The 25,080-nt window shown below is 41.4% G+C and overlaps 2 protein-coding genes across 3 annotated transcripts in view; both read right to left on the bottom strand.

Moving 5' to 3' along the window:
• Positions 1-18: 18 nt before the first annotated feature.
• On the bottom strand, positions 19-15,883 carry GCSH (glycine cleavage system protein H). 2 transcript variants are annotated; one of them, XM_054579143.1, is made up of 6 exons: positions 15,685-15,883; positions 12,414-12,493; positions 11,106-11,169; positions 3,973-4,104; positions 1,790-1,809; positions 19-195 (listed from the first exon to the last, which is right to left on the bottom strand). In XM_054579143.1, exons 1-6 carry the CDS (start codon positions 15,830-15,832, stop codon positions 97-99), a joined length of 543 nt encoding a protein of 180 aa, XP_054435118.1. In that variant the 5' UTR covers positions 15,833-15,883; the 3' UTR covers positions 19-96. The 2 variants fall into 2 exon arrangements, with proteins under 2 accessions (XP_054435118.1, XP_054435119.1); XM_054579144.1 differs by lacking the exon at positions 19-195 and having other exon boundaries at positions 1,688-1,809.
• Positions 15,884-22,064: 6,181 nt separating this feature from the next.
• Positions 22,065-25,080, bottom strand: part of LOC129075121 (polycystic kidney disease protein 1-like 2) — a 73,285-nt gene continuing 70,269 nt past the window's right edge. Inside the window, 4 exon segments of the mRNA XM_054579097.1 lie at positions 22,065-22,364; positions 23,546-23,677; positions 24,220-24,251; positions 24,254-24,320. Of these exon segments, the coding sequence (XP_054435072.1) occupies positions 22,065-22,364; positions 23,546-23,677; positions 24,220-24,251; positions 24,254-24,320 (531 nt within the window).

Genomic DNA, 25,080 nt, shown 5'->3' with positions numbered 1-25,080 from the left:
AAGAGTAAACCTATGTAATTATAACTCATCCCTCTTTATTTCCAAAGCAGTCAAATTAATTAATCTGAATAAATAATTACACAAACAGGCAGATAATCATCCAGGATATCTTGGATACCTTCTTGATAAGGGTGCAGAGATACAGCTCAGCAGTGATATGGCCATTGGCACAGTCTTGTAAAGAATGGTTTCTTTCTGTTGAGGAGCAGGAAAGATTTATATATTATTTGTCTTCCTCTAGGTTCTCATATTTTTTCCTTATTCACCATTAGAAGGTGGTAGTCTGAATACTTTTGTTTTCCTCTAGTAACAAGGAAAATGATGGAGGTGTTTGTCTGCTCTTGCTGTGTGCACATATATTTAAATCTTTGTGTATATAATATCTCCCCTTAAAGTGTTAGCATTACTAGAGTTGTCTTAAAATACCACTTGGCACTCTAAATATGCTACAAAGTGCATTCACTTAAGTACTACAAAGCACTTCAACTACAAAGTACATTCACTGTCTAAGTCACTGTCTGGACTTACAGTTTCACTTCTATTCACATAAATTAAGTGGAAATCTGAATGTGGTTTTTGTTGTTTTTTTTTAAGATTTTATTTATTTTTAGAGGGAGGGAAGGGAGGGAGAAAGGGAGACAAGCATCAATGTGTGGTTGCCTCTCATGTGCCCCCTACTGGGGACTTGGCCCACAACCCAGGCATGTGCCCTGACTGGTAATTGAACCTGCTGGATTTGCAGGCTGGTTTGCAGGCTGGAGCTCAATCCACTGAGCTACACCAGCCAAGGCTGGTTTAACTTTCTTAAGGATGTCACCCATGTGATCAAACTTTCACCTTTTCTTGTTTTTCCTCTTTTCTAACTCAGCACGACAGAAAAATAATGTCAACAGTTTCTTTTTCATGATATTAATGATAACCAAAAGAGTACTTAATATTATCAGCCAATTGTATTTTTGCATAAGAAACACATTTATGACTAAAAGGAAATGTTTTCTTGGACTTTCATTGCTGTGGCTTTAATTTCCTTAAAAAAAAAAAAAAAAAAAAACCTTTCCATAAGTCAATAAGTCAAAATTAGCATTTTCACAAATACTAGCAGAGTGACCAAATATTAACAGCAAAACAAAACGAAAAAAGAAAAACATAATTAATGTAGTTGAATGTTTTTTTATTAAACTTTGTTCTCCTCCAGTGCTGCTTCACTGTATAAAAATAGCACCAGCAAACTTAGTATATTGGGAAATTAAGACAGTTTTGTTCATCATCTAACACCATAACTAACAAAAACTTTTTTCCACTGCCAATTACTTCCAATGGAAAGTTTGCTAAGTATTTTGACCCAAACCAAAGACTGACATAAGAAAGTTACAATATTATATAAGGCTTAAGATAACAATGTTGTCCTTGAAATACAGAATATTGATAACTAGATTTTACCACAGATCTCAGGAATTCTGAATATTATTAACTATAGTCTAGCTTAAAAATCATAGGGTGTTGTAAAAAAAAAAAAAAAAACGATGCAAACTGTGTTTATCTGTGATCATTAGAAAATTAAGGGGCATTTTCTTCCAATACCATTGCTGTAGTTTGTTTTTCCATGAGTATGACTAAAAGTTATTTCAAAAATTCTATCCACCACTAATTTAAGAAAACTATGCTAGATTAAGTTATTTCATATTACTTTATTTAGGGGGGAGTTCCATTTTCACTCCTCAATAGATTTTATGTATTTCTCATATGCTTCTTCACTCATTAGTTCATCTACTTCTGAAGGGTTACTCACTGTCATCTTGATCAGCCAACCTGCAACCAAAAAAAAGTATCTTATATCACAGATTACCTTTTAAAGAGTATAAGTCAAATTCAAAAAAGTCAAAGTATGTGAAATACTTTTATTTAAAATTTTATTTTAAATTGCAGTTTGCATTCAACATTATTTTGTATTAGTTTCAGATGGACAGCATTGTAGTGAGAGAATCATATACATTAAACAGTGTTTCCCCCAATATTTTCAAGTACCCACCTGGCACCATATATAGTTATTACAATATTATTCACTGTATTACCTATGTTGTACTTCATACACCTGTGACTGTTTTATAACTACCAATTTGTACTTCTTATTCTCTTCATTTTCTCACCCAGCTTCCCAACCACTACCACTCCTGGAAACCATCAGTCTGTTCTCTGTATCTATGAGTTAGTTTCAATATTTTCTTCATTTATTTTGTTCTTTAGATTCCACATGTAACTGAAGTCATATAGTATTTGTCTCTCTTTCCCTGACTTATTTCACTTAACATGTGACATGTCTAGGTCATCCATGCTGTCACAAATGGTTAAGATTTCATTCTTTTTTGTGGCCAAATGATATTCCATTGTATATTATGTACCACCATTTTTTTATACACTTGTCTATTGATAAGTACTTGAGTTACTTCCATCTCTCTTTTAAGATTTTATGTTTCTAATAAACATAAAACATAAAATAAATAAAAAACATCAATATGTGGTTGCCTCTTACACACCCCCTACTGGGGACCTGGCCCACAACCCAGGCATGTGCCCTGACTAGGACTCAAACCACTGACCCTTTGCTTTGCAGTATGGCGCTCAGTCCACTGAGCCATACCAGCCAGGGCCATATCTTGAGTGTTGTAAATAATGCACAATGAACGTTATATTCATTAAAAAATATAGGGTGCCTATATTTTTTGAATTAGTGATACATACCCAGAATTAGAATTATAATACCCAGAAGTAGAATTGCTGGGTGTTAAGGTAGTTCCATTATTAATTTTTTAAGGAACTCCCATACTGTTTTACATGGTGGATGTACCAAAACCTTCATTCCTACCAACAGTGCACCAGGGTTCTCTTTTTTCCACATCCTTGCCAACACTTGTTTTAAAATAAAATTTTTAGTGCCTCAAAACTAATGTAGTATTTTTTACCTATGACTCTTTATTTGTTAAAGGAGCTTTATTTACATTTTAGCCTTAGAATTAACACCCTTGTATATCACAACTGAAAAAATTACAACTAGAATAGATTCCACTATAACATATTAAGACCTGTTAAGTTGCAATAAGTATTATAAGTATTGACAGATGACACTGAAGACTTTACATAGGGATCCAAGTGTACAAGACCAGGTATATCTTTCATTAACAAAAGGAACACCAACACTTAACTACTGATGTGAAGGACATTAGACAGTAGAGAGTTAGAAGGGCTACGTGACAGGCAACAGAGAACTACAACCTAATCCTAATTTTGCTATTTATTGGATGTGTGACCTTAACAGATAAATTCTTTGGGACCTCATTTAATCTACAACATGGAGAGAATTACTACTAGCCTACCTCACTGGGTTACTGTAAAGATGATTAAGTAAGGAAACTGAAAATTAATGAAATAAGTATTATTCTATTACTATCTACATCACATAATTTAGATGCTTTATGTTTGAAAACATAAATATTTTGCAAGTGTTTGACGCTAAGAACCCTGTAAAAAGGCAATACTTTTATCAACAAAGACTTTAAACATAACCTTAGACATTCAGCTAATCTGTATTTTTCTTTGTAAAAGCAGAACACCTCATCCTGGCTGGTGTGGCTCAGTGGACTGAGTGCCTCCCTGCAAACTGAAAGGTGGCTGTGGTTAGATTCCCACTCAGGGCACATGCCTGGGTTGCAGGCCAGGTCCCCAGCTGGGGGCGTGCAAGAGGCAACCAATCAATGTATCTCTTGTGCATTGATACTTCTCTCCCTCTCTTTCTCCCTCCCCCCTCTTCAAAAAAATCAATAAGTCAATCATTAAAAAATATATAAATAAAGGCAGAATATCTCTACTACCAAGAAGTGCTAAAAGATGAAGTCACAATCAGCTAGATCTTGCTTTACACTCTAGATTAAATGCTAACTGCAGCAATAATCCTTTTAAAAATTCTTAACAACTTACCATCTTCATAACAAGATTTGTTAACAAGTCCTGGATTTTCTGCAAGAGCTTCATTAATTTCAGTTACTTCTCCTGTTAGAGGGGAATAGAGTTCACTAGCAGCTTTCACACTTTCCAAAGCACCAAACTCATCTAAATTGAGAAAATGAAAAGAAAATATTAAATGTCAAAGGTTAATGACCTGAAAATACAAAACATGGAAAAGTGGTCACCTCTAATACAATCACGATAAAATTCTAAATATCTTTAATTAAAAATAAAATCACAGGGCACTAGCTGGTGGGATAGACTGACTACTGATTTTAGAGAGAGACAGACAGACAGACAAGAAAGGAAAGGAAGGGAGAGAGAAACGTTTAATGGTTGCCTCTTATATGCACACTGATCAGGGACCAAACCCACAACCTTTCCCTTTCTGGGACGATGCTCCAGCCAACTGAGCCACACTGGCCAGGGCTAAAGAACAGAACTTTTTTTTTTTTTTTTTTTTTTAAGGCTGACAATATCAAGTGATCTGAGTGAATGATAATGAGAATACAGCATACTGAATTATTTGAGATATAGCTAAAAAGGTACTTATAGGAGATTAATACCTTCAGCTTTTTTAGGTCTAAAAAGAACATCTTAAGCCCTGGCTGGTATGGCTCAGTGGACTGAGTGCAGGCCTGCGAACCAAAGGGTCACCAGTTCAATTCCCAATCAGGACACATGCCTGGGTTGCGGGCCAGGTCCCTGGTTGGAGATGTGAAATAGGCAACTGGTCAGTGTATTTCTTACACGTCAATGTTTCTCTCCCTCTCTTTCTCGCTCCCTTTCCATCTCTAAACATAAGTAAGTAAAAATCTTTTAAAGAAAGAACATCTTAAAATCAATGACCTGGATTCCAAAGACACTAGAAAATGAACAGAACAGTTTATGGAGAAGCAACAGCTGAAAGAAGGAATGACAACAGTGCTGATTTTTTAAATGGCTTTTAGCCAGAGGAGAGGCATCAATTTGTGTCGTGTGAGGCAACCAAAATTCTGAAAGAAAATCTCAGTCTTAGTGGCTTAAATGACTAGAAGATGAGTTTGGGGTCCCTACAGCTACTTGAATGTGATATAGGAAATCCCAAGAAAGAGATGGACTGAAAGTAAGAGTCCCAAATTCTGTGTATAAACTCTGCCTGGGTCTCTGAATGATCCCTGAATCATGCATGCACAAGGCTGATTCCAAGTGTCCTGGCTAAGGCTAAAAGAATGACATTAAGATTTTAAATCCCACCCACCACAGGGAACCAGTGTTTTACAGTATGAGTAGAAAAGTCAAAGAAAAAAGTACTAAAATGAATAAAACCTCAAGATTCCAGTGCAAATTAAAACTGAGGAAGTTGAAATATGAACAAAACTAATGAATGGAAAATAAGATAAAATTAACAGTAAAAGTTTGTATGTTTCAAAAGATTAATCAACCAATGAATGCATAAATAAGTGGAAATACAAAAATCAATGTTTCTCGCTCACTCTTCCTTCCTCTCTCTCAAATAAATAAAAAGAAATCTGGCTCAGATCTCACTGGTTAACTCTATCAAACATTTAATGAAGATAATATTAATTTCACATTAAAAAATAGGAACCTTTTCAAACTCTTTTTATGAGGCAAATCTGACTTACTCCAAAATTTGACAAAGGCATAGAAAGACCAACATCTCTCATGAATATAATGTGAAAACTAGCAAATAAAATCCAGCAATATGTTTTTAAAAGAATTGTATTTTATTTTTTAAGATTTTTTAAATTTATTTTTAGAGAGAGAGGGAGGAAGGGAGATAGAGAAGGAAAGAAACATCGATCAGTTGCCTCTCACATGCACCCCACTGGGACTGGGCCTACAAACCCAGGCATGTGCCCTGAGAATAGAACCAGCAACCTTTTGTTTCGCAGAATGACAGTCAACCAACTGAACCATATGGTCAGGGCCAAATTCAGCAATATATTTTTTTAAAATAATTTTTGCACCATGACTACCAGAAATGCAAGGTTGGTTGAACATTCAAAAACAAATCAACCTTTTTCATCACATTAACAGAGTAAGGGGGGGGGGGACCCCTATAATCATATTAATAGATGGAAAAAATGGATTTGACAAAATTCAACATCTATGAATGCTAACTCTCAGTAAACTATGGACAGGATCCCATTTCATCTATTAGTGGCCATCTGTGAAAAACCCCACTGCTATATATCATGTCTAATGATGAAATGCTAAATGCTTTCTACTAAGATCAGGAACAAGGCAATGATGACTATTCTTACCATTTCTATTCAACATTATACTGAGGGCTCTGACCAATGCAATATGGCAAGGAAAAGAAATAAAATTTATTAGGATTGAAAGGAAGAACTAAAACTATTTACAAATTACATTATTGTTTACATAGAGATGATCCAACTACAAAACTATTAGAATCTGTGATTTTTAATAATGCCTAAGTACAAAAGCTAAAACTATATGAAGTTTCAAGAACAAAACATGGAGAAGATCTTTGCGATCTTTGTGATCTTGCTACAAGCTGGAGTTGCTCAAACATTCTTGGTTCACAGTTCCCTTACTGTCTCAGTAACTTACAGTGATCACTAGACCAAAATGAATGCACAATGTTCTATACATAATTAAAACATTAAGAACTTGGACTTAATAAAAATTAAAAGCTTTGTCCTGGCTGGTGTGGGCTGAGCACTAGCCTGCAAACTGACAGATTGCTGGTTCGATTCCCCAGTCAGGGCACACATGCCTAGGTTGCAAGCCAGGTCCCCAGTTGCAGGGGCATGTGAGAGACAACTGATCAATGTTTCTTTCCCTATCTTTGTCCCTTCCTTCCCGTCTAAAAAATAAATCTTTAAAAAAAATTTTGTTAAGCTTTTCATTAAAAAAAAACAAACCCACTGTTAAAGAAAATGCAAAAACCACAAGCTAAATGACTAAATATTTACAAAATATATATCTGATAAAGGATTTGTATCTAGAATATATAAAGAGTGCCTAAAAGTCAATGGTAAAAAGACAACCCAAATAAAAATTTGGTAAAAGGCTTGACTAGAGACTTAACAAAAAAAGATGTGAGCAAAAAACCATAAAGGAGCTCAACAATAACATCACTAAGGAAATGCAAAATTAAATCACAATGAGATCTGCAGCACCTGGAACTCTCTCATACTATTGATGAGAATGTAAAATGACACAACCACTTTGGAAAACTGCTTGGCAGTTTCTTATAAAGTTAAACATTACCTACACTGAACCAGAAATTTCACTCCTTCATATACTTAACCAAAAAAAATGAAGATATACGTTCACAAAAAAGATTTATACAAGAGTTTATATAGTAGCTTTATTCATATAGCTCCAAACTAGAAATAACACAAAAATCCATCAATAGGAGAAAGGATAAACATGTGTTATATTCATACAGTGGGGCATTATTCATTAATTAAAAAAGGAACCACTGATCACTCAACAGACTGGACCTCAAAATCATGACACTGGACAAAAGAAGCTAGACATATGGTGTGATTCCTTTTAAATGAAGTTGAAGAATGGGCAAAACTAAACTATGGGGACAAATCAGAAGAGGTTGTCCATTGAGAAGGGTTTTAATTGGAAAGGTCTATACAGTATATGTTTGTCAAAACTCATTGGATTGTATACTTAATACCTATACATTTTCATTATATGTATCAATTTGAAAAATACTTTTAGCAGAAAATTTTAAAAAGGCATTTATTAGTTTAGAAATATTTCCCAACATTTATATTAATAGAATTTCTTAAGCACAAAATTGTTCATGCTGTTCAATTACTATAAGGAGATGTTCAGAAACTTATGATCTCCTGCTTGAGAGTAGCAGGGTGGGTACACAGTAAATAAACATGAAAAAAGAAAATAAGACTTCTATCAAGATGGTGGTGTGGGCAGACATGGCTCACCTCTTCGCATAGCCACATCAAAATTATAACTAAAATATAGAAAAACCATCACTCAGAAATCTATCTGAATGCAAGTGTGACAACTACAAAATCAAGTTGAATGGAAGTCTGACAATTACAGAATTAAAGAAACCACATCCATCAAACCACATCAGGTAGGAGGAGCACAGACGCAGAATGGGCTGGTCCCACACACATATGGACAAAAATTCGGAAGGGATATCTCGGAGCGAGGAGTCCCAGACCTACACCAGGCCTCCCAGCCTAGGATTCCAGTGCCAGGAAGATAAACCCCCACAGCTTCTGGCTGCAAAAACCAGAGGGAATTGAGTCAGTGGAATAAACTGCCTGTGCTCCAGGCAGTTACTCTTAAAGAACCCACACACAGACTCACCTACTCAGACTCACTCCCTCTGAGCTCCAACACCAGGGTAGCAGCTTGAAAGGCACTAGTGGTATACAGGGAGAGAAACTAAAGTGTCTGGCATCAAGGTAAGCAGAGGCCATTGTCCATTTTCTAAACCCTACCCCACAGAGCCACTAGACTGGTGCCATATGTAAGACTCCATCAATCTGGCTAACAGTGTTTGACCCCCCTTGGAGATCCCCAGAGGCTCTGTCCCACCCATGCTGCTCCTCCATAATAGCTGGTCTAAGCTCCTAAATCCTATCAAACAAGCAACAGCTGGCTTCAGTAAGTCCTAGTGCCAGCCATTAGATTCACAGCATGGCTTCCCCTGGGAATTTCCAAGCTTAGCACAAGTTGCAGCCATCTCAAATTGCTTTACAGCTTAGGCAGGATGCCCCAAGCAAAACACTGGTGGGGGATGACCTTGGCCCGCACCACCTGGGAACCCCCAGGGCCAGCACACCCAGTGGACAGCTACAGACCACATCAGAGCACCACCACCCTGCCCCTGCACAGCTGATCCTCCACACAGCGCGGAGGTTGGTGGTCAGTGGTCACAGCCAGTCTTGCAGCTGACTGGCCTGAGTAAATCCCTCCCATTGATCTGCCAGTAGCAACCAAGGCTCAACTACAAGAGGAGGGTGTACTAAGACTGCAGGAAGGACATACCTCAAGTACCCAGCTTGGGTGATAAAGGAGGCTGTGCCACTGGGCCCTACAAGATACCTACTACATTAGGCCACACTGCCAAGACATGGAGTCAAAGCAGCTCTACCTAATACATAGAAACAAACACAGGGAAGCTGCCAAAATGAGACAGAAAAACATGGCCCAAATGAAAGAACAAATCAAAACTCCAGAAAAAGAGCCAAATGAAGTGGAGATAAGCAATCTATCTGATGAAGAGTTCAAAACACTGGTTATAAGGATGCTCAAGGAACTTAGTAAGAACCTCAGCAAAATAAAAAAGACCCAGTCAGAAATGAAGTATACACTAATTGAAATAAAGAACAATTTACATGGGAACAACAGTAGAGTGGATGAAGCCAAGAATCAAATCAATGATGTGGAATATAAGGAAGCAAAAAACAACCAATCAAAACAAGAAGAAAAAAGAATCCAAAAAAATGAAGATGGTATAAAAGCCTCTGGGATAACTTAAACAGGTCCAATATTCATTCACATCATAGGGGTGCCAGAAGGAAAAGAGAAAGAGCAAGAAATTGGAAATCTATTTTAAAAAAATAATGAGAGAATACTTCCCTAATTTGGTGAAGGATATAGACATGCAAGTCCAGGAAGCACAGAGTGTCCCAATTATGATGGATGCTGGGAGCCCACTCCAAGGCACATCATAATGAAAAGGCCAAAGGTTAAAGGTAAAGAGAGACTCTTAAAAGCAGCAAGAGAAAAGAAGTTACAAGATGGTTGCCAGATGGGCGGGGAGAAGGGGAGAATGTGTGAAAACATGAAAGGATTAGGAAGAACAAATAGGTAGTTACAGAATAGCCATGGGGATGTGAAGTACCGTATAGGAAATGGAATAGCTAAAGTAGGTAACCATACGACCCAAGGACATGAACAATGGTGGGGGACTGCCTGAAGAAGTAAGGGGAGCTGGGTAGAAGGAGACGAAGGGGGAGAAAATCAGGACAATGGTAATAGCATAATCAATGAAATATAATTAAAAAAAACCACAAGAACTGTGCTTTGATGTACAGAAAAAAAGATTATTAATCACAAGGTTTTATTACAACATCAGAAATGGTTTCTAGGAAGACCTTCAAAAAGACGATTTGACCAAACAGGAAATTGAGAGACAAGCAGCAGGAAAAATGCTGGGGAAAATTTAAACAGAAGAAGACATGGCCAATACTGTCAAAGATACTTAGAAAATAATTAAATTCTGTAGGGTTGTCTTCTATATATCAAGGAATCCATTAATAAATATAGATGGTACAACTGGCTAACATTTATCAGGCACTAATCTTATGCTAGATGTTATGCTAAATTTCATTTAATCCTGACAACTACAATGTAGGCACTATTATTATCATCCTTATTCATAGATACCTACATTAAGCATTTCCCCCAAAATAAGACAGCTGATATGTTGTGGGCCAGGCTTAAAAACCAGGTTCTGACCCCTCTAAGCCCGTATTCTTTACTGCCTCGAAAGAAAAACAGATTTACTTTATTAATTTAATAGACCTCAACTGTATTACACTGCAACAACATGAGCGTGTGGAGTGGGGAGTGATGGTGCCAAGAGCCATTTCCCTCTACTTCTTCTTATCTTCCATTATAATGCCCAAAAGTGTTCATTATTCTCTTTGCCATCATCCCTTAGAGTTAGGGGTGACAAATATAACCCAGATCTGGCTAATGAGATATAAAAGAACAAGAAAAGACCATCTGTCCTTCTTTGTCTGCTTTTGGACACCCATTTGAGAATGTGATGCTCATAAGATTTTGCTGCCATTTTGTGACCTGTGACACGGAAGCAGAAAGAGTACCAAAAGAGGTGCTGTCCCTGATGACCTTCACTGAGCCACTCAGCCAATCCTGTATTCACCTATGTCCATGGCTCATATAAGACATACATCGCTACTGATTAGTCTACTTTTAAGTTTTCTGTTACTTGAGTAAAAAGCATGCTAATTGATACTGGGTGCATAAAAGTTATTACTCAAGGTAAAGGTCAGGTAAAGAAAATCATGGCATAAATCATGACATACTACGATGAGAAAAACACTCACCTTGTTTCTTCAATTTTGTCCCAACTTCAGGCAGACTACAGTAAACAACATCTCCCAAAGCTTCCTAAAAACAAACAAAAAAACCCCTCTAAGAAATCAAACTTCCAAGTAAATAGGAATAAGCCAAACACTGAACCTCCTATAACTTCAGATAGTAGTGCATATTTTACACTTTATGGGCCACATTTTTTGTCTTACAACCCTTTAAAACACAAAACTATTCTTAGCTTAGGACCTGCAAAAATAAAACAAAACAAAAAACAGTCCACTAGCTGAATTTCCCACAAGCAGTAGTGACCCGTTACAACCATATATCCCCCAAAAGATTATTATCTCCTCCAAGAACAAACACACTTTGTGCTTTTTCACCTCTGCAGTTTTACTTAGGCCTTTCTTGTACTGCTTTTGCTGAAATCCTACCCATTGATTCTTCAAATCAGTCCTCATGCCTTATACTCCTTGTAGTTCTTGACTCCAATAAGAAATGGTCTATTGGACCACCCCCACTCCACCCCGTACCACTCTTGTTATCCATCATGAAATGTTTTGTATGTCATTTTCCATGTAGGTAATTACACACATAGATAAGCTCCAGGAGGTGAGGACAACACATATAGTATTTCACAAAGCACCTTATACTGGGCTTCAGTAGGTACACAGATAGCCAATGAAGATATAGTTGTCACTAACTCTCAATACCTGATATTCCAACATTTCTAAAATAGCATATCTCAATCAGTTAAATCCCCTTTACCCCTAGTGCCCCAATTCCCATAAACATTCAGTTGAAAATCACTGACCTATTCTGCTATCTGGCTTCTTGTTTTCTTTAACACAGTATTTCAAATATGGGATCAAAGGGAATAGGGGAGTTAACAGAGAAATAGGTTAAATAAAAGGTTTCCCTCTGTGTAATCTGTGCCAGATTAAGTTTTCTCCTCTTCATGTTCCCCTGGTCATGTGTATATCACTGTATCCACAAAACACTGACACTTCTCTGCCCTTTTATTCACTCTTCCTTTTCTCCCTCTTTCCTTAATTGCCCCAATATGAAACAAACACATTTCTTTCTTGAGTAAGGTTTGTTTCCTACCTTTAATTTTAAATGTTAACCTTTTGGTATCTCTTAAAACACCACATACTACCCTAACCAAGTTATATTTTACTTGTTTCACCTGTGATTGAAGTTTTTCTCAGGGTTTGTAAAGGGCCCAATACTAATGGCAGAATGAACAAATTTTTAAAAGGCAGAGGCCATCCAATTTAGGGAGAGCAGACTGTTTTAACTATTTCGAGACAATCCAATACCTGTGCAAAATTGCTGATTCCCACTGTTCCAATACCATTTTCTGTTGTTATCCATTCATGTTTCTCTGTGAATTTACGCACTAAAATAGAAGACCAATATTTCAGAAAAGCCGTAGCATCACTTCTTAAAAAGCACTTTTTATATTAATGCTGTTAAAAGGCAAAACTTTCCCAGTATTTGTGTGTAACTTAGTGAAACTGCCTCTCAATAGTCCACTGCCCAGGAGAAAACAGATCATGTGAAAAAATGGTAGATTTCAAACAGTGGTATCACTTAGACAAAGATGGCTTGACATGAACACTTTGTACATCTTTTGCAGGTTTGATCATCTGCTCTAACTGTACTTAGTCTAAGTAATACAAAAAATTTTGGAGGACATTTCCAATGTACACTTATCTACTAACTGGTCTGTCTTGCCGAAAAAGTCTGTCCCTCTGAAAACAGATTGGGAGTGATGAGGTTTTGGGATGAGCAATGACTACTTATAAATTATTTAACCTAAAAAATAATAGCATGCCTCTTCAGAGCCGACATAAGAGAGCTTCACTGCAACTTGGTTATAAGCTGGAATCTTACAGGAGTGAAACTGACCTGGAACAATTATAATTTGAATAAGTTCTTAAAGTTCTATTTTAATGGAATTCAGGCTTGCCCTGGGAGAAACAGGCCACTACCATTTAAAGAAGCAAGATCAGCACTACAAGATCAGAACTCAACAGTCACCTCAGAGCTAAGCCATTTACTGGTGGAACATGAAGCTCTGCTGAACACTCATTGGACAGGTTAGCCCTTGGCTTTATGAGCTTCTTCTCTTCAAAGATATGGTGGAACTATTCAAGGATTCCTGGAAGAAAGACTGACCAAAGTTCAAGAGATGTGAAAAAAATTATTTAGGATTTAATGTTAAAAGTACTTGCTTTAAGGAGTAATTTTCTTTAAAAAAGTATATGCTATCATTCATATATCTATATCTTTCCAAAGTAAAGTATTTTTCCAAAACTAATGCATGAGAAGTTAACTGGAAAATGGTTCACTAATTCCAATACTGTTTTAAAGTAAGCCTTGCTGATTTACTCTTCCCCCTTACCCTTACTCTTCCCCTTACCCGGAGACAGTTGTACTTAAAATAGCATTAAACTGCTTTGATCACACAGCTCTGATAAGCAACAGAATGTAAACAGTATAGCTTATTAAGTTCTTTTCCCCTAGTCAATAAAAAGCTTTCATTTTACACTCTTCAGTGGAAGAAGTTGCAAAATTTGTCACAAAGGAATTTGCTTTACTTCATTCCACTTCAGATCAATCTGATGTTTCCATTAAAAAGTTTAAGGTTTGCCCCTGGCCATGTGGCTCACTTGGTTGGACATCCTCCTTCAAACAGAAAGGTTGCCAGTTTGAATCCTGGTCAGGGCACCTGCCTGGGTTGCAGGTTCAGTCCCTGGTTGGGCTTGTTCTAAGAGGTAACCAATCGATGATTCTCTCCCCCCCACCAAAAAAAAAATCAATATAAAAAAAAAGTTTAAGGTTTGTACTCAGTGTTCTGATAGCAACATTGGCCCAGGCTTTCACGTTTTCTTGACTATTTCATGGTTCACCTTAGAAGCTCTTTCCTGCCAGAAGCCTTGTCTAGCCCTCCAAGCCTGGGTTCCTGAGCCATTCAGCATGCATAGCACCCTACTCTCTTCCCACTCTGACCCGCAAACACACTCATAGCACTTAACATGCTACAGATACAGCCCATTTGTCAGCCTCCCCAAGGAAAGTACAAAACAAGCAAGACCAGAGATTATTTCATTTGTATTTCCAGTTTTAAACACAGTGCTTGACATACTGTAAGCACTTAGCAAGTTGGAGTAAAGTAATTTTTAAAAGTTTAAGAGAATTCTAAACAAAATATTTAGTATATACTTATTGGCTACAACACTCAATTCTTCCTAACATTCTTTTACAACTCTAGAACTAGCAGCTTAAATCTAAAATACCTTTTAAAGGACTGGAGAACTATAAACACATGACTTTCCTCTGAGATTACTGTCCTGATTTTGGCCTTGCCATCTTACCTAACTGGAAAGACAATCTTAGGAATGAAATTGCTCTCACACTCAGTTTACAAACTGACCAACCAAAATTTAGAGGAAGAGACATTACTAAGCTGAATGTACCCAGGTCCACTTTGACTGGAAGTCCATTTAAGTCTTTTTTTCTAGGCTATCCTATTTAGACTAAAGAAAATGATTAGTACAATTCTTTAACCCTTGGCCCAACAGAAAAAAGTGGATAGGAGATTAGGTTAATAATTACTTTCTTACTGAGCTTTGAAAAACAGCTTTTGGGCCCAAAATTCGATGTTTTGAGTAATTTATGAAAAGTTTGTATTTTTCTTTCAAAGTCAATGGTCAGTTAAACACAGGGTTTAGCACAAATAACGCCCCTGCTTTTTATTACAAAACCACAAGCATGTAATTTTTTAACATAACAATATCACCCTCAAGCACACCATATGACATTTTAGGTGAAATATTCAAATTAAAACTCTAAATTATCACACCTATATTATTACCCTGCCAACCACACTCAACACAGGCGTTACTTCTGGGATCCGGTATATCAATATCGGTCAGTTTTTTACTGTTTGATTCTATGAACTGAAAATAAGTAACATTTATCAAGTACTTACTACGTGTCAGGCTATATGTACAATAGTTACATTATATCGTCTCATCATCCCCCAAACCCTGGGAGGTACAATTATTTCCATTTTTCTCGAGGGAAACTGACAAAGTTTTTTTTCTCACTTTAGCTAGTAAAAATCTAGACTGTTTAATTTTACTTCAGAGTTGTCAGTGACGGTCCGTGGAGCAAACTAAAACCTATTTGTCTCCACTTATAGGGTTCATGATGCCCACAAATTCAGGATAACCTAAGGTCACAAAGAAGCTTAGCGCCACTTGGGGGACTTTCCAGTAGCAAGAGGCTGACGCTCCAGCCAGAAAGAACCGGGACACAGCGACCGCGCGCGCTCCAGGCCTCCTTCCCCCGGCTCCCTAACCCGCAGGACAATAGCTGCGGAGTCGTCCACGCCACTTACGGGGGGGAGCTAGGGCCATACAATGAGAGATCCCGGCGTTAAAAGAAGTGTGCGCAGGGGTCGCCTGGCTTGACCCGGTCGTTCCGCAGCGGGGACTTGAGGTAAGAATCAAGCCGAGGAGGGAGGGGCCCCCGCCCCCCGCCAGGCATCCCGGCTTGCCCCACGTGCCCACCCGTGCTTACCCGAGAGCAGATTGGGGCCGGTGTGCAGCGTTCGGACGGCGCCCGCCCTTAGGCCCCAGGGCCTCGGCGCACAGGGCACCGCAGGCGCCGACGGAACGCGCAGGCTGCAGGCCACGGCCCGCACGCTCCGCGCCGCTCGGAGCGCCATTTTCACAAGAGTCAGGGTTGCGGCACAACTCGGCCGCCCGGGCCAGCGGGGCGGGGCGGGGGCGGGGGCGGGGCCTAATAGGACTGAAGGCTGGGCTCGGAGAGGCGTGAAAGGTCCTAAAGTCTGGACGGCCGCTGACGAGGGGCGGGGACTAGTGCTGCAGGCCGGGGCCGGGCTGAGCTGCTAGTCGGAGGGACTGGGCCCTCAGGGAGGGGTGGGGCTACGCCTCCGGGTGCTGCTGCTAGACGAGTTGAACTGCTGGATCAGAAACTGGGTCCGCAAACGGCCTGGGCGGTGAGAAGGGCTGTGGGCTGTCTTGGCCCTGCCGAGCCAGTGCCTTCCCTTGCCTTAGGGTCCAGGGGTCTCGGGAAATGCTGGGTGCTCCCAATCCTGTTAGGATGTGGTCCCACCCTGCTAAGGAGGATCAAGGTCACGCAGAATGGGATTCATAGTGAGGTCCAAACAGAATCATTCCTGCAGAAAATGGTTATTGGGCGTTGGCCAAGAGCGGGTCGACACAAATGCAGTTTCTCTTTTACTTTTTGAAGTATTGGAAACAATCCAGGAACCCACTTTATTACTTTACAGATCCCAAAAGTCTCAGGATCCCTAAAGCAGGAACGACAGAATCATGAAACTCAAGAAGGGCAAGGACTTGCCGAAAGATCAGGATTGGCTTCTTGGTGGGGACTGGAGTGGAGGCAATTAATGCAGGAGCGATCAAAAGGCAGTTTTCTATCCCTCTCTCCCCCTCCTCTTTTCTCTCCGTCTACCTCCCTCGTCCACTCTCCTTCCTCTCTCCCTCATCTTCTTCCTCTGTCTCCTTCCACTCTCCTTTTTTCCCTCCCTTCTTGGCCTCTCTCCCTCCTCCTCTCTCTCCCTCTATCTTCTCTCTCTCTTTTGCTCTTTCCCCATGTCTCCAACTCTGTCCTCTCCCTTTCTCACTCCCTATCCTTTTCCCTTTCTCTTCCTCTTCTCTTCTCCCTCAACCTCTCCTCTCTCTTCCTTTCTTTCTCGCTACCTTTCTTTCACCCTCTCTTCTTCCTCTCCCTGTCCCCCTCTTCCCTCTCGCCTTCACCCTCAACCTCTCTCTCTCCCCCTTTCTCTTCTTCATATTCTCCCTCACCCACACCATCTTTCCCACCTTTCCTCCCTTTCTCTCCCTCTCGCCTTCACTCTCTTGCCCTCTCTTTCCATCTCTTTTCCTAACTCTATTTCTCCCTCTTTCTCTCTCTCTGTCCTTATAACTCTCCCTCTCTCCTCGGTCCCCTCCATCTGTCTGTCTCACTCCCCCTCCCACTCTCCCTCTTTCTCCCTCTCCCTTACTCTCCCTTCCCTCTCCACCCCCTCTCTACATGTCTCCCTCTGTGTCCTTCCCTCGTAGTGGATAGGAACCAGGCCCGGAGCTGGCCTGTCTCCGGAGGCCCAATGTGTGTGGGTTCTTGACTTTGTGCAGGACAGATTTCACAAGACCAGTCCAGAAGATTTTGAGAGTACATTTATTAAAACTGGGGACAGTGAAACAAAGAAGGGCTTAGGATAAAAAAAACAATAGGAGAGAACTTTGGCTCTCTAGAAATGTTATAAGAAAGAAATTAGGGGGGCCTGCTTTGGCTCTCTGGAAAGTCAGAGATAAGGGACCTTGGGAGCAGTTTCTGGCAGTTAGCTCAGGACAAGCTGCTGCTCATTGCCACCCCTGGTTGCAAGTGTTGTGGGGGGACCTTTAGATTTTAGCTGGTGCCAGCCTGAGAAGAAAGGCGTATGCATGCTCCCAAAAGAGAGCATAAGTCCTTCCTCTTGAGGGTTTTGAAGACTGGGAGTTTAGGGGAGAATCTCAATAGAATATTCATCAGCTTTAAACTGATGCACCAAAATGAGATTTATTCCCTTACCTTCATTTGTCCTTGGGTGTGGTTGACATTAATGGCACTAGTTAGATTTCTACCATATCCATGAGTAGGGTGATTTAAGCTATTTACACTCTGGTTGTGGGGGGAAAAGTGTAGACCATTTACTCTTAAGCGTCCTTGGTTAGTGAAGATAGGATTTTGGGATTTACTTAATGGCTTTAAACTATTTGGCCCTATCTTTCTTAGTTCTCCTATTCTACTTCTGGCTATTGGCCTTTCTTACCTCTCCTCTCTTGCTCTCTCTTCTGTATCCCCCTGCCTCTCCATCTCACTCTCCCTCTCTTTTCCTTTCTCTACATCGCTCTCACCCTCCTTCTCCCTCTACGTCTCCCTCTCCCCCCTACCTCTCCTTCTCTCTCCCTCCCTCTCTCTGTTTCTCTTTCTTCCTCTCCCCATTTCACTTTCTCCTTCCTCTTCCCTCCTCTCTCATCCTTTTAATTCTCTCTCCCTTTCTCTTCCTCCCTGTACCTCCCCTCGCTCTCTGTTCCTGTTACTTTCTCTTCTCTCAGTTTTTCTTCCTTCCTCTATTACCCTCTCCCTCTATCTACCTTTCTTCCTCTCTTCTCCATCTCCCTCTTTCTTTCTCTCCCATTCCTTCCTCTCCCTCCCTCTCCCTTTCCCTCTTTCTTCTTCTAATTCCCTTTTTCTCTCTTTGTATCTCATTCTGCCTTTCTGTCTCTCCCTCTGCCTATTTCTCTCTTGCTCTTTCCATCTCCCACTCTCTTCTCTCCCTCTCTCCACCTCTCCTCTACTCTCTCCATTTCTTCCTGCCTTACCTCTCCCTCTTTCCCTCTTCCCATCTCCCTCACACTTCCTCTCTCTCCTTTTCTTACTCTCTTCCCCTCTCCCTGTCTATCTTTCTCCCTCTTTCCCTTGCCCTCTCCCTCTTCCTCCCAATCCTCCCCTGCTCCCTCTCCCCCTCTTTGTCTCTTTCTCCTTCTCTCTTCATCTCTCCCCCCAATTCTCTCCCTCTTTATTTCCCTCTCCCTCTCTTGCCCTCTTTTCCCTCACTCTCTGCCTCTTTATCTCCTTCTCCTTCTCGCTCTCTTCCTCCCTCTTTTGCACTCTCCCTCTCTCTTACCCTCTTCCTTTTCCTCTTCCTGTTCCTCTTTCTCTCCCAGTCTCCTCTTCCTCTCCTTTCTCCCTCTTTCTTTCTCTTTCTCCCTCTCCCTTTCACTCTCTGCCCTCTCTCCCTCTCCTCTCTGACTCCCTCAACCTGCTCCCTATCTCCTCACTTTCCCTTTCACTACCTCTTTCTCTCTTTTCTTTTCCTTATTCTCCTTCTCTCTCTTTCCCTGTCTCCTCTTTTTCCTCCCTTTCCTTCTCCCTCTTCCACTGTGTCCCTCTCAACCTTCCTTCCCCTCTTCCGTTCTCCTTCTGTCTCTCATTTCTCTCCCTCCTTCTCCCTCTGCCTCTGCCTTCCCCTCCCTCCCTCATCCTCTTCTCTCTCTTGCTTGTTCTCTCCCTCTCTCTTCCTGTTTCTACCAACTCTCATCTTTCTCCATCTCAAAAAAAAAAAAGGAAAGAAAAAGCAGAGTTCACACTTAGCATGATGTGTAACCAGGGTCTTCCAAAAAGAGCAGACGACTTGTTCCCATACATGCAGACAGAGAATAATTAAGGTCTGGGGAAGACAGGCTATGTGGAGTGGGCATGAATCAATAAAGAAACACTGGGATGAAAAACACTGCAAGCACCTTAAGTGTATGTTTGGAAGGCCCATATGTAATCACACTGAGCTTCTGCCCCATTTATCAAATTGGGATTATTGGCACAACTGTGCAGTACCTTGCAAGGGCTGTTATGCTCCATTTTCACCTGAGCAAATAATAGTTGTTTTTTTGAGCCTTTGCTATATGCCTGGAACTGTGCAAACAATCTTTTCAAACCTTTCCAAACCCATTTCTGGTGGGTATTAAATTCATTTCATAGATGAGGAGCTGGAGGCTCAGAAAATGTAACTAACTTGCCCAGGAGTGAAATGGGACATAGCAGGCAATAATTATATAGAACAGGGCAGGGTGAATAGGTGTGCTGGGACATAGCCCACCCCAGATGAGGAAATGCCTTATGCCCCCAGCAGGGTGACAACCTGTTCCAGGGAACCAGCAAGCCTTGGGGCGTGTGGGAGGGATGGCTCAGATAGTTTATGAGGAGATTTAAGGGAAGCAATCTCTACCGTGGCTGAATCTAGCTGACTCAAGGTTGTCAGGTCAAGGTTGTGACCGTCATGGGACAGTCTCTCCTCAGCACATAATGTGATCAAAGGAATTGTCAGTTTGATATTTACAGTCAATAGAGAAGTGGAGAGAGATGGAAAAGATGAGAAAGAGAAATGAATATACAACTTCTCCAGATTTCCTTTTTAAAACAGACAGACTGTTTTGTATGTATCTGGGTAGGTTTCTGTTTGTCAGGAGACATGTACACCTTGCTATGGGTTGTTTGATGAGCATCTCTGCATATATAGCTTATGTTCATATCTGACGTAATAAAGAATGGCCGTGGGCTTTTGGGTGGACAGAAAATGAAATTGCCAAGGTTTTATGTACATTGCATGTCACATGGCTCTCTATAAAGGATCCTGGGTTTTGATTGGCAGGGTGACAGGGTGAGATACTGATTCAATGATCAGAAAAAGACATGTAAGCCCCACTCAGATAAAGGCTGGCAGTAGTTCAGCTCCAGGCTTGATTCAGACAGCTGTTTAAAGACCTCATCAAGCATGCGTGCTCCCCTCATCTTTCTGCTCCGCCATCTTCAGATTGTTCCCCATAGTCTCATGGAAGCTGCCAAAGTTCCAGGAGTCTTACTCAGACTAGACAATGTCCAGCAGCATAAGAGCCCATCTCCATGTGTCTCTTCTTATTAGCAAGCAGACCTTTCCTGGAAGTGTCCTAAAGACCTCTCATTTTTCACTGTCCGCACTGGGTCAGGTTCACACTAAACTGCTCACTGTCAAGGGAAATGAATTACATTTACTAAGGCAAATCAGCTTTCACCTTGAGGTGATTACAGGTCACCTTCGCAGGAGTATATGGGGGAAGGGTAGATGGCTCCCTGAAACAGTCGGGATTCTGTTTGCAAGGAGGAAAGCGTAGAATGGATTTGGGACAGGCAGCCTAGAGAATCTGCGACGGTGGGTGTGTGAGGGTGAACTGGAGAGGACGTCTGAGGTGCTTCCCCTGCATGGTTGAGGGGAACTGTGCACTTACCTGGAAGCCTTTTACTATCTACATCTTTGGTTCTCAGAACTTAGAGCATGGTTATCAAGTCTGACTGCACATTGGAATCACCTGGGTGGCTTAAAAAAATATTGGCAACTGGGTCCCAGCCCAGAGATTCTGATATACAGGGAAGAAGTTTAGGCATCTAGCACGCAGCCAAGGTTGAGAACCACTGGTATAGATCAACAGTTCCCAAAGGATCATCTAAGGAACACTAGCCCTGAGTGAGGTGCTGTAGTACTGGGTGCCTTGGCGAAGAGGTTTGGGAGTCGTTAAATACTTTGTTGCTCATGTTCATCTCCTCCCAGGAGACTCAATGCCCACTTAGCATATTAAAAGCTCTGAAAATTCCCATTCTAAAGAACTTGTACAGCCTTTTATAATCCAGTGTTTCCCACATTTATTCGATCCAAAAACATTTTGGGGACCATGACACCTGTTACAGGTTGCATGGTGTCCCCTAAAGAGTTACACTGAAGTCCTAACCCCCAGGACCTCAGAATGTGACCAAATTTGGAAATAAGAATTGTTGCAAATGTCATTAATTAAGGCGAAGTCATAATGGAGTAGGATGAGCCCTTAATACATTATGACTAGTATTTTTGTAGGAAGAAAAGAGAAAGAAAAAGATATACAGGTGAAACCATGTGACAGCAGAGACAGATCTTGGAGCGATGTGTATACAAACCAAGGAATGACAAGGATTGCTGGCCAACGCTAGAAGCTAAAAGAGAAGATTCCTCTATAGAGCCTTCTGAGGGAGCGTGGCCCTATTGACACCTTAATTTTGAGCTTCTATCCTCCAGAAGTGTGAGACAATAAATTTCTATTGTTTTAAGCTATGCAGTTTGTGATACTTTGTTCTGGCTGCCCTAGCCTCTCTCAGGCATAGTTTGAGGAACTATCTGAACTATTGCAGAATCATTCAAAGGCAATCCCTGACTGATTGAGAAGGTGAAATAGTCTGTAGAAGACATTTTTTTTCCCTTGAACTCCAGACTATTTGTTTTATTTCTAGAAAGAAACACATTTGAAAAGCCTATCACAGTAGTGGTAATTGTACGTGTAAGTATATACATATTTTTATTAGTCCTTTTACTTGCCAGGCTTGGTAACATTGATGGACACAGAAAACATTGACTTGGAGCAAGGACAGAATCCCTGTAAGTGTAGGCCCGAGGCTCTAGCCTTCTGCGGACTCCACAGATGATAGTGTACAGGCGAACAGCTTAACCCCGCAGCGCAGCTGGTGCACATTGACGGGGCTGAGCTTCTAACAGCAACTTGCTCGGGCTGCTCACTGCAGTTTTCAGGCTCCTGTCTTTTACTTTTAATGCCCAGGAAACTGAATATTTTCATCAGCAGCAAATCAACAGTCTCTCCTTCCTCTGACAGCTGCAGAGGGAGAAAGAACCATATGATGGATATAGATACCGGTACATCCTCTTTGGGAACTTTTTAAGGGGAAACCATGGTTTTATTGTGGAACTTGGTCCCTGCCAAAGTCACCTTGCTCTTCAGGGTTGCTTTGTGTTGGGATTCACCTCCTTCAGGGAAACCCAAGGGTGCGTGCTCCCCCCCTGTATCAGTAGGGAGATCCCTTCTTACCCTCTGGTGAAAATGACAGAATTTCTCCACCACCCCCATCAGAGATAGTTAGGAATTTATGTACAAAGCCTCCATGTATTGCTGCTGGGAATGTGAAATGGTGTAGCTGCTTTGGAAAACAGTTTGGCAGTTTATCAAAATCACCATATAACTTATTGAAATAAATTTCTAGGCCCGAAGTGGAGCTGTGCCTGCCCAGGGTGCCCAGTAAACAAACCAAAACTTAGATAACTTTTGTTTCTCTGTAAATCCTCCACTTGACCAGGAATCAGTACAATTCAGTCAGCCAGTCCCCAAATGCCAAGCCACCTCTGGGCTCTATCCATACCTATTTCTTTTTCCTTCTCACCCCAAACAAGGTTAACTATGTGGTCCCAGCCAAGCCACTATTTTGTATATTTCACTCCCTAGTCTTTTTGTTTTTTCTTTATCCTGTGAAAACTTCCTGCCCTCCACTCATTTTGCAGTTCTCTGAATGGAGAAGTGATCAACTTCATGAAAAAAATATTAAAGTTTATTTGTATCACCTAAATTATCATCTTTGGTTATTTTTAATGGGTCTCAACCTTGGCTGCATATTAAAATCACACGGGAGATTTCAGAATACCATGCTTGCATCATTCACCCAGGAATGTCCAGGAAACTGTTTTCATTGGTCTCTGATGCAACAGCAGGAGTTTCCAGATGCCCCCGGCTGATTCTAATGTGCAATCAGAGCTGAGAATCACTGGCGTAATGATCAGAGTCCCACACTGGGATTCAGGAGACCTAATTCTAGTGTGACCTTCATTTGCTTGTGATCTTGGTGAAATCATTTCCTTCTTCCCATCCTTAGTTTCTCCTCCTGTGAAATGAAGGCTTTGAGCTACAATGGTCTCTCAAGTTTCCCTAATGTCTAATGCTGCTCATCCAGCCTTTTTCTATTTCAAGGTCAATGACTGTTGAAGAATAGGCCAAAGGGGTTCAACCTGATAGTATTTTTGCTGTTCATTGAAGGCCACCAGGATGACAAAGAAAAATAGATTCGGCACAAGAAATGTCATGAAAACAATGCAGGACCCAATAAGAAGGGAGCTGAGCACTGGGCTATAGTCCAGGACATGTTAGAAAGAAATCCAGAGTCATCCCTGGGGGTCCTGTGTCCTACTGGCCACCTCCCCCCACTAGGCACCGTCAGAGGGAAAACTGACCCTCAAAGTTAGGCAGAGCCTCGGCCCAGAGAGACCCTTCCCTGCCTGGGGGCTGACAGTATGGGCAGTTCTCTCGGGCAGCCAAGAGAGGGAGGGGGCAGCACCCCCGCTCCTCACTGCTGCCATTTCCAATATGGGCACCATTTCTGGTGAGGATCAAGAGCATCCCCTTCCGGGGACCCCCTAGCACTGTCCTCTCCTGAGTAGCCAGTACCTGATGTTCTTTTCTGTAAGCTGGTGTCCCAGAGTGATCTGCAGGCCCTGGTGTGGGGCTGTCTGCCGGGAGGAAGGGGGACCCTTTTTGTTTGTCCACAGTTGCCCTGCACTTGCCAGATCATGAACCCAAGGGATGATATCCAGTGGGGAGGCCTTTGAGGGGAATGCTTTTTCTAATATTTGTAAAGGCTTGATGTAGATGGCAGGGTCCTTGTCCTCTGACCCTCCCCCATTGCCTCCTCGTAGTTGAAGATTCCTAGCTGAAGCTGATTGTCGTTTCTGCTGCATCAAAGAGGGTTTTGTAGGAACAGAGTTTCCAACCAAATATTAAGTTTGACTGTTATAAAAAGAGTCATCGTGAACAGAGAAAGAAACCATACAATACCCTAAAGCCCGTTGTTTGACAGTAGAGGCAGTAGTCTGGGTCAGCCACATCCTTGACCTGTCCTGGCCAAGCTATCTGAACCTACAGAGGTGTGCAAGTTGGTGTGAGTACACACCCAGTTTTGTACGGGATGCATTCGCACTTCTTGAGCTCACGTACCACGCACTAGGCTACTGCTGCATTCATTCAGACAGCTGCTGTAAGACTCAGTAATGAAACTGGGCTCTCTGCAGCCCCATCCTTTTTGCTCTGGGAGAGTTGGGTTGGACGGGCAATTGGCTTCTGCCTGGACAGGACCTCCCCCCACCGTTTTTTTCCCTCACCACTGCACTCCCCACCCCAAAGATTTCCATAGGGTTTCGTATCAGGGAAGCCCAGCATTCCATTGGCTGAGTCAGTGACTTCTATTCCCAGAGGGCACTGCATTGTCCCTGCAGCCCATTCATTGCACCCGGGGGGACTGCATAAATCCACATGAATTAAGGGGTTGGATGGGGTTCTTTTAACAACAGCAGGCTCAATCTTTTCAGCATATACCCTCTATCACTTCATCAATGCACCTCACCCTGTTTCTGAAGGTGAGAAGATGGAGTGAGGTCAGGGGTGGAGTTGGGGGCCAGGGTTGAGGTGATAGGGAAAGAGTCAGGGATGGGGAGAGGGTTGGGGAGGGAGTGGGGACTAGGAAGGGATAGAGTATTGGATGGTAGGGAGA

The sequence above is a fragment of the Pteronotus mesoamericanus genome, unplaced genomic scaffold, assembly GCF_021234165.1.
Source record: "Pteronotus mesoamericanus isolate MK-2021 breed Mesoamerican mustached bat unplaced genomic scaffold, CSHL_Meso_final contig_52, whole genome shotgun sequence".
NCBI classification, from domain to species: Eukaryota; Metazoa; Chordata; class Mammalia; order Chiroptera; family Mormoopidae; genus Pteronotus; species Pteronotus mesoamericanus.
The sequence above is the reverse complement of the archived record's forward strand: the minus strand, read 5'-3'. Positions and strand labels throughout refer to the sequence as shown.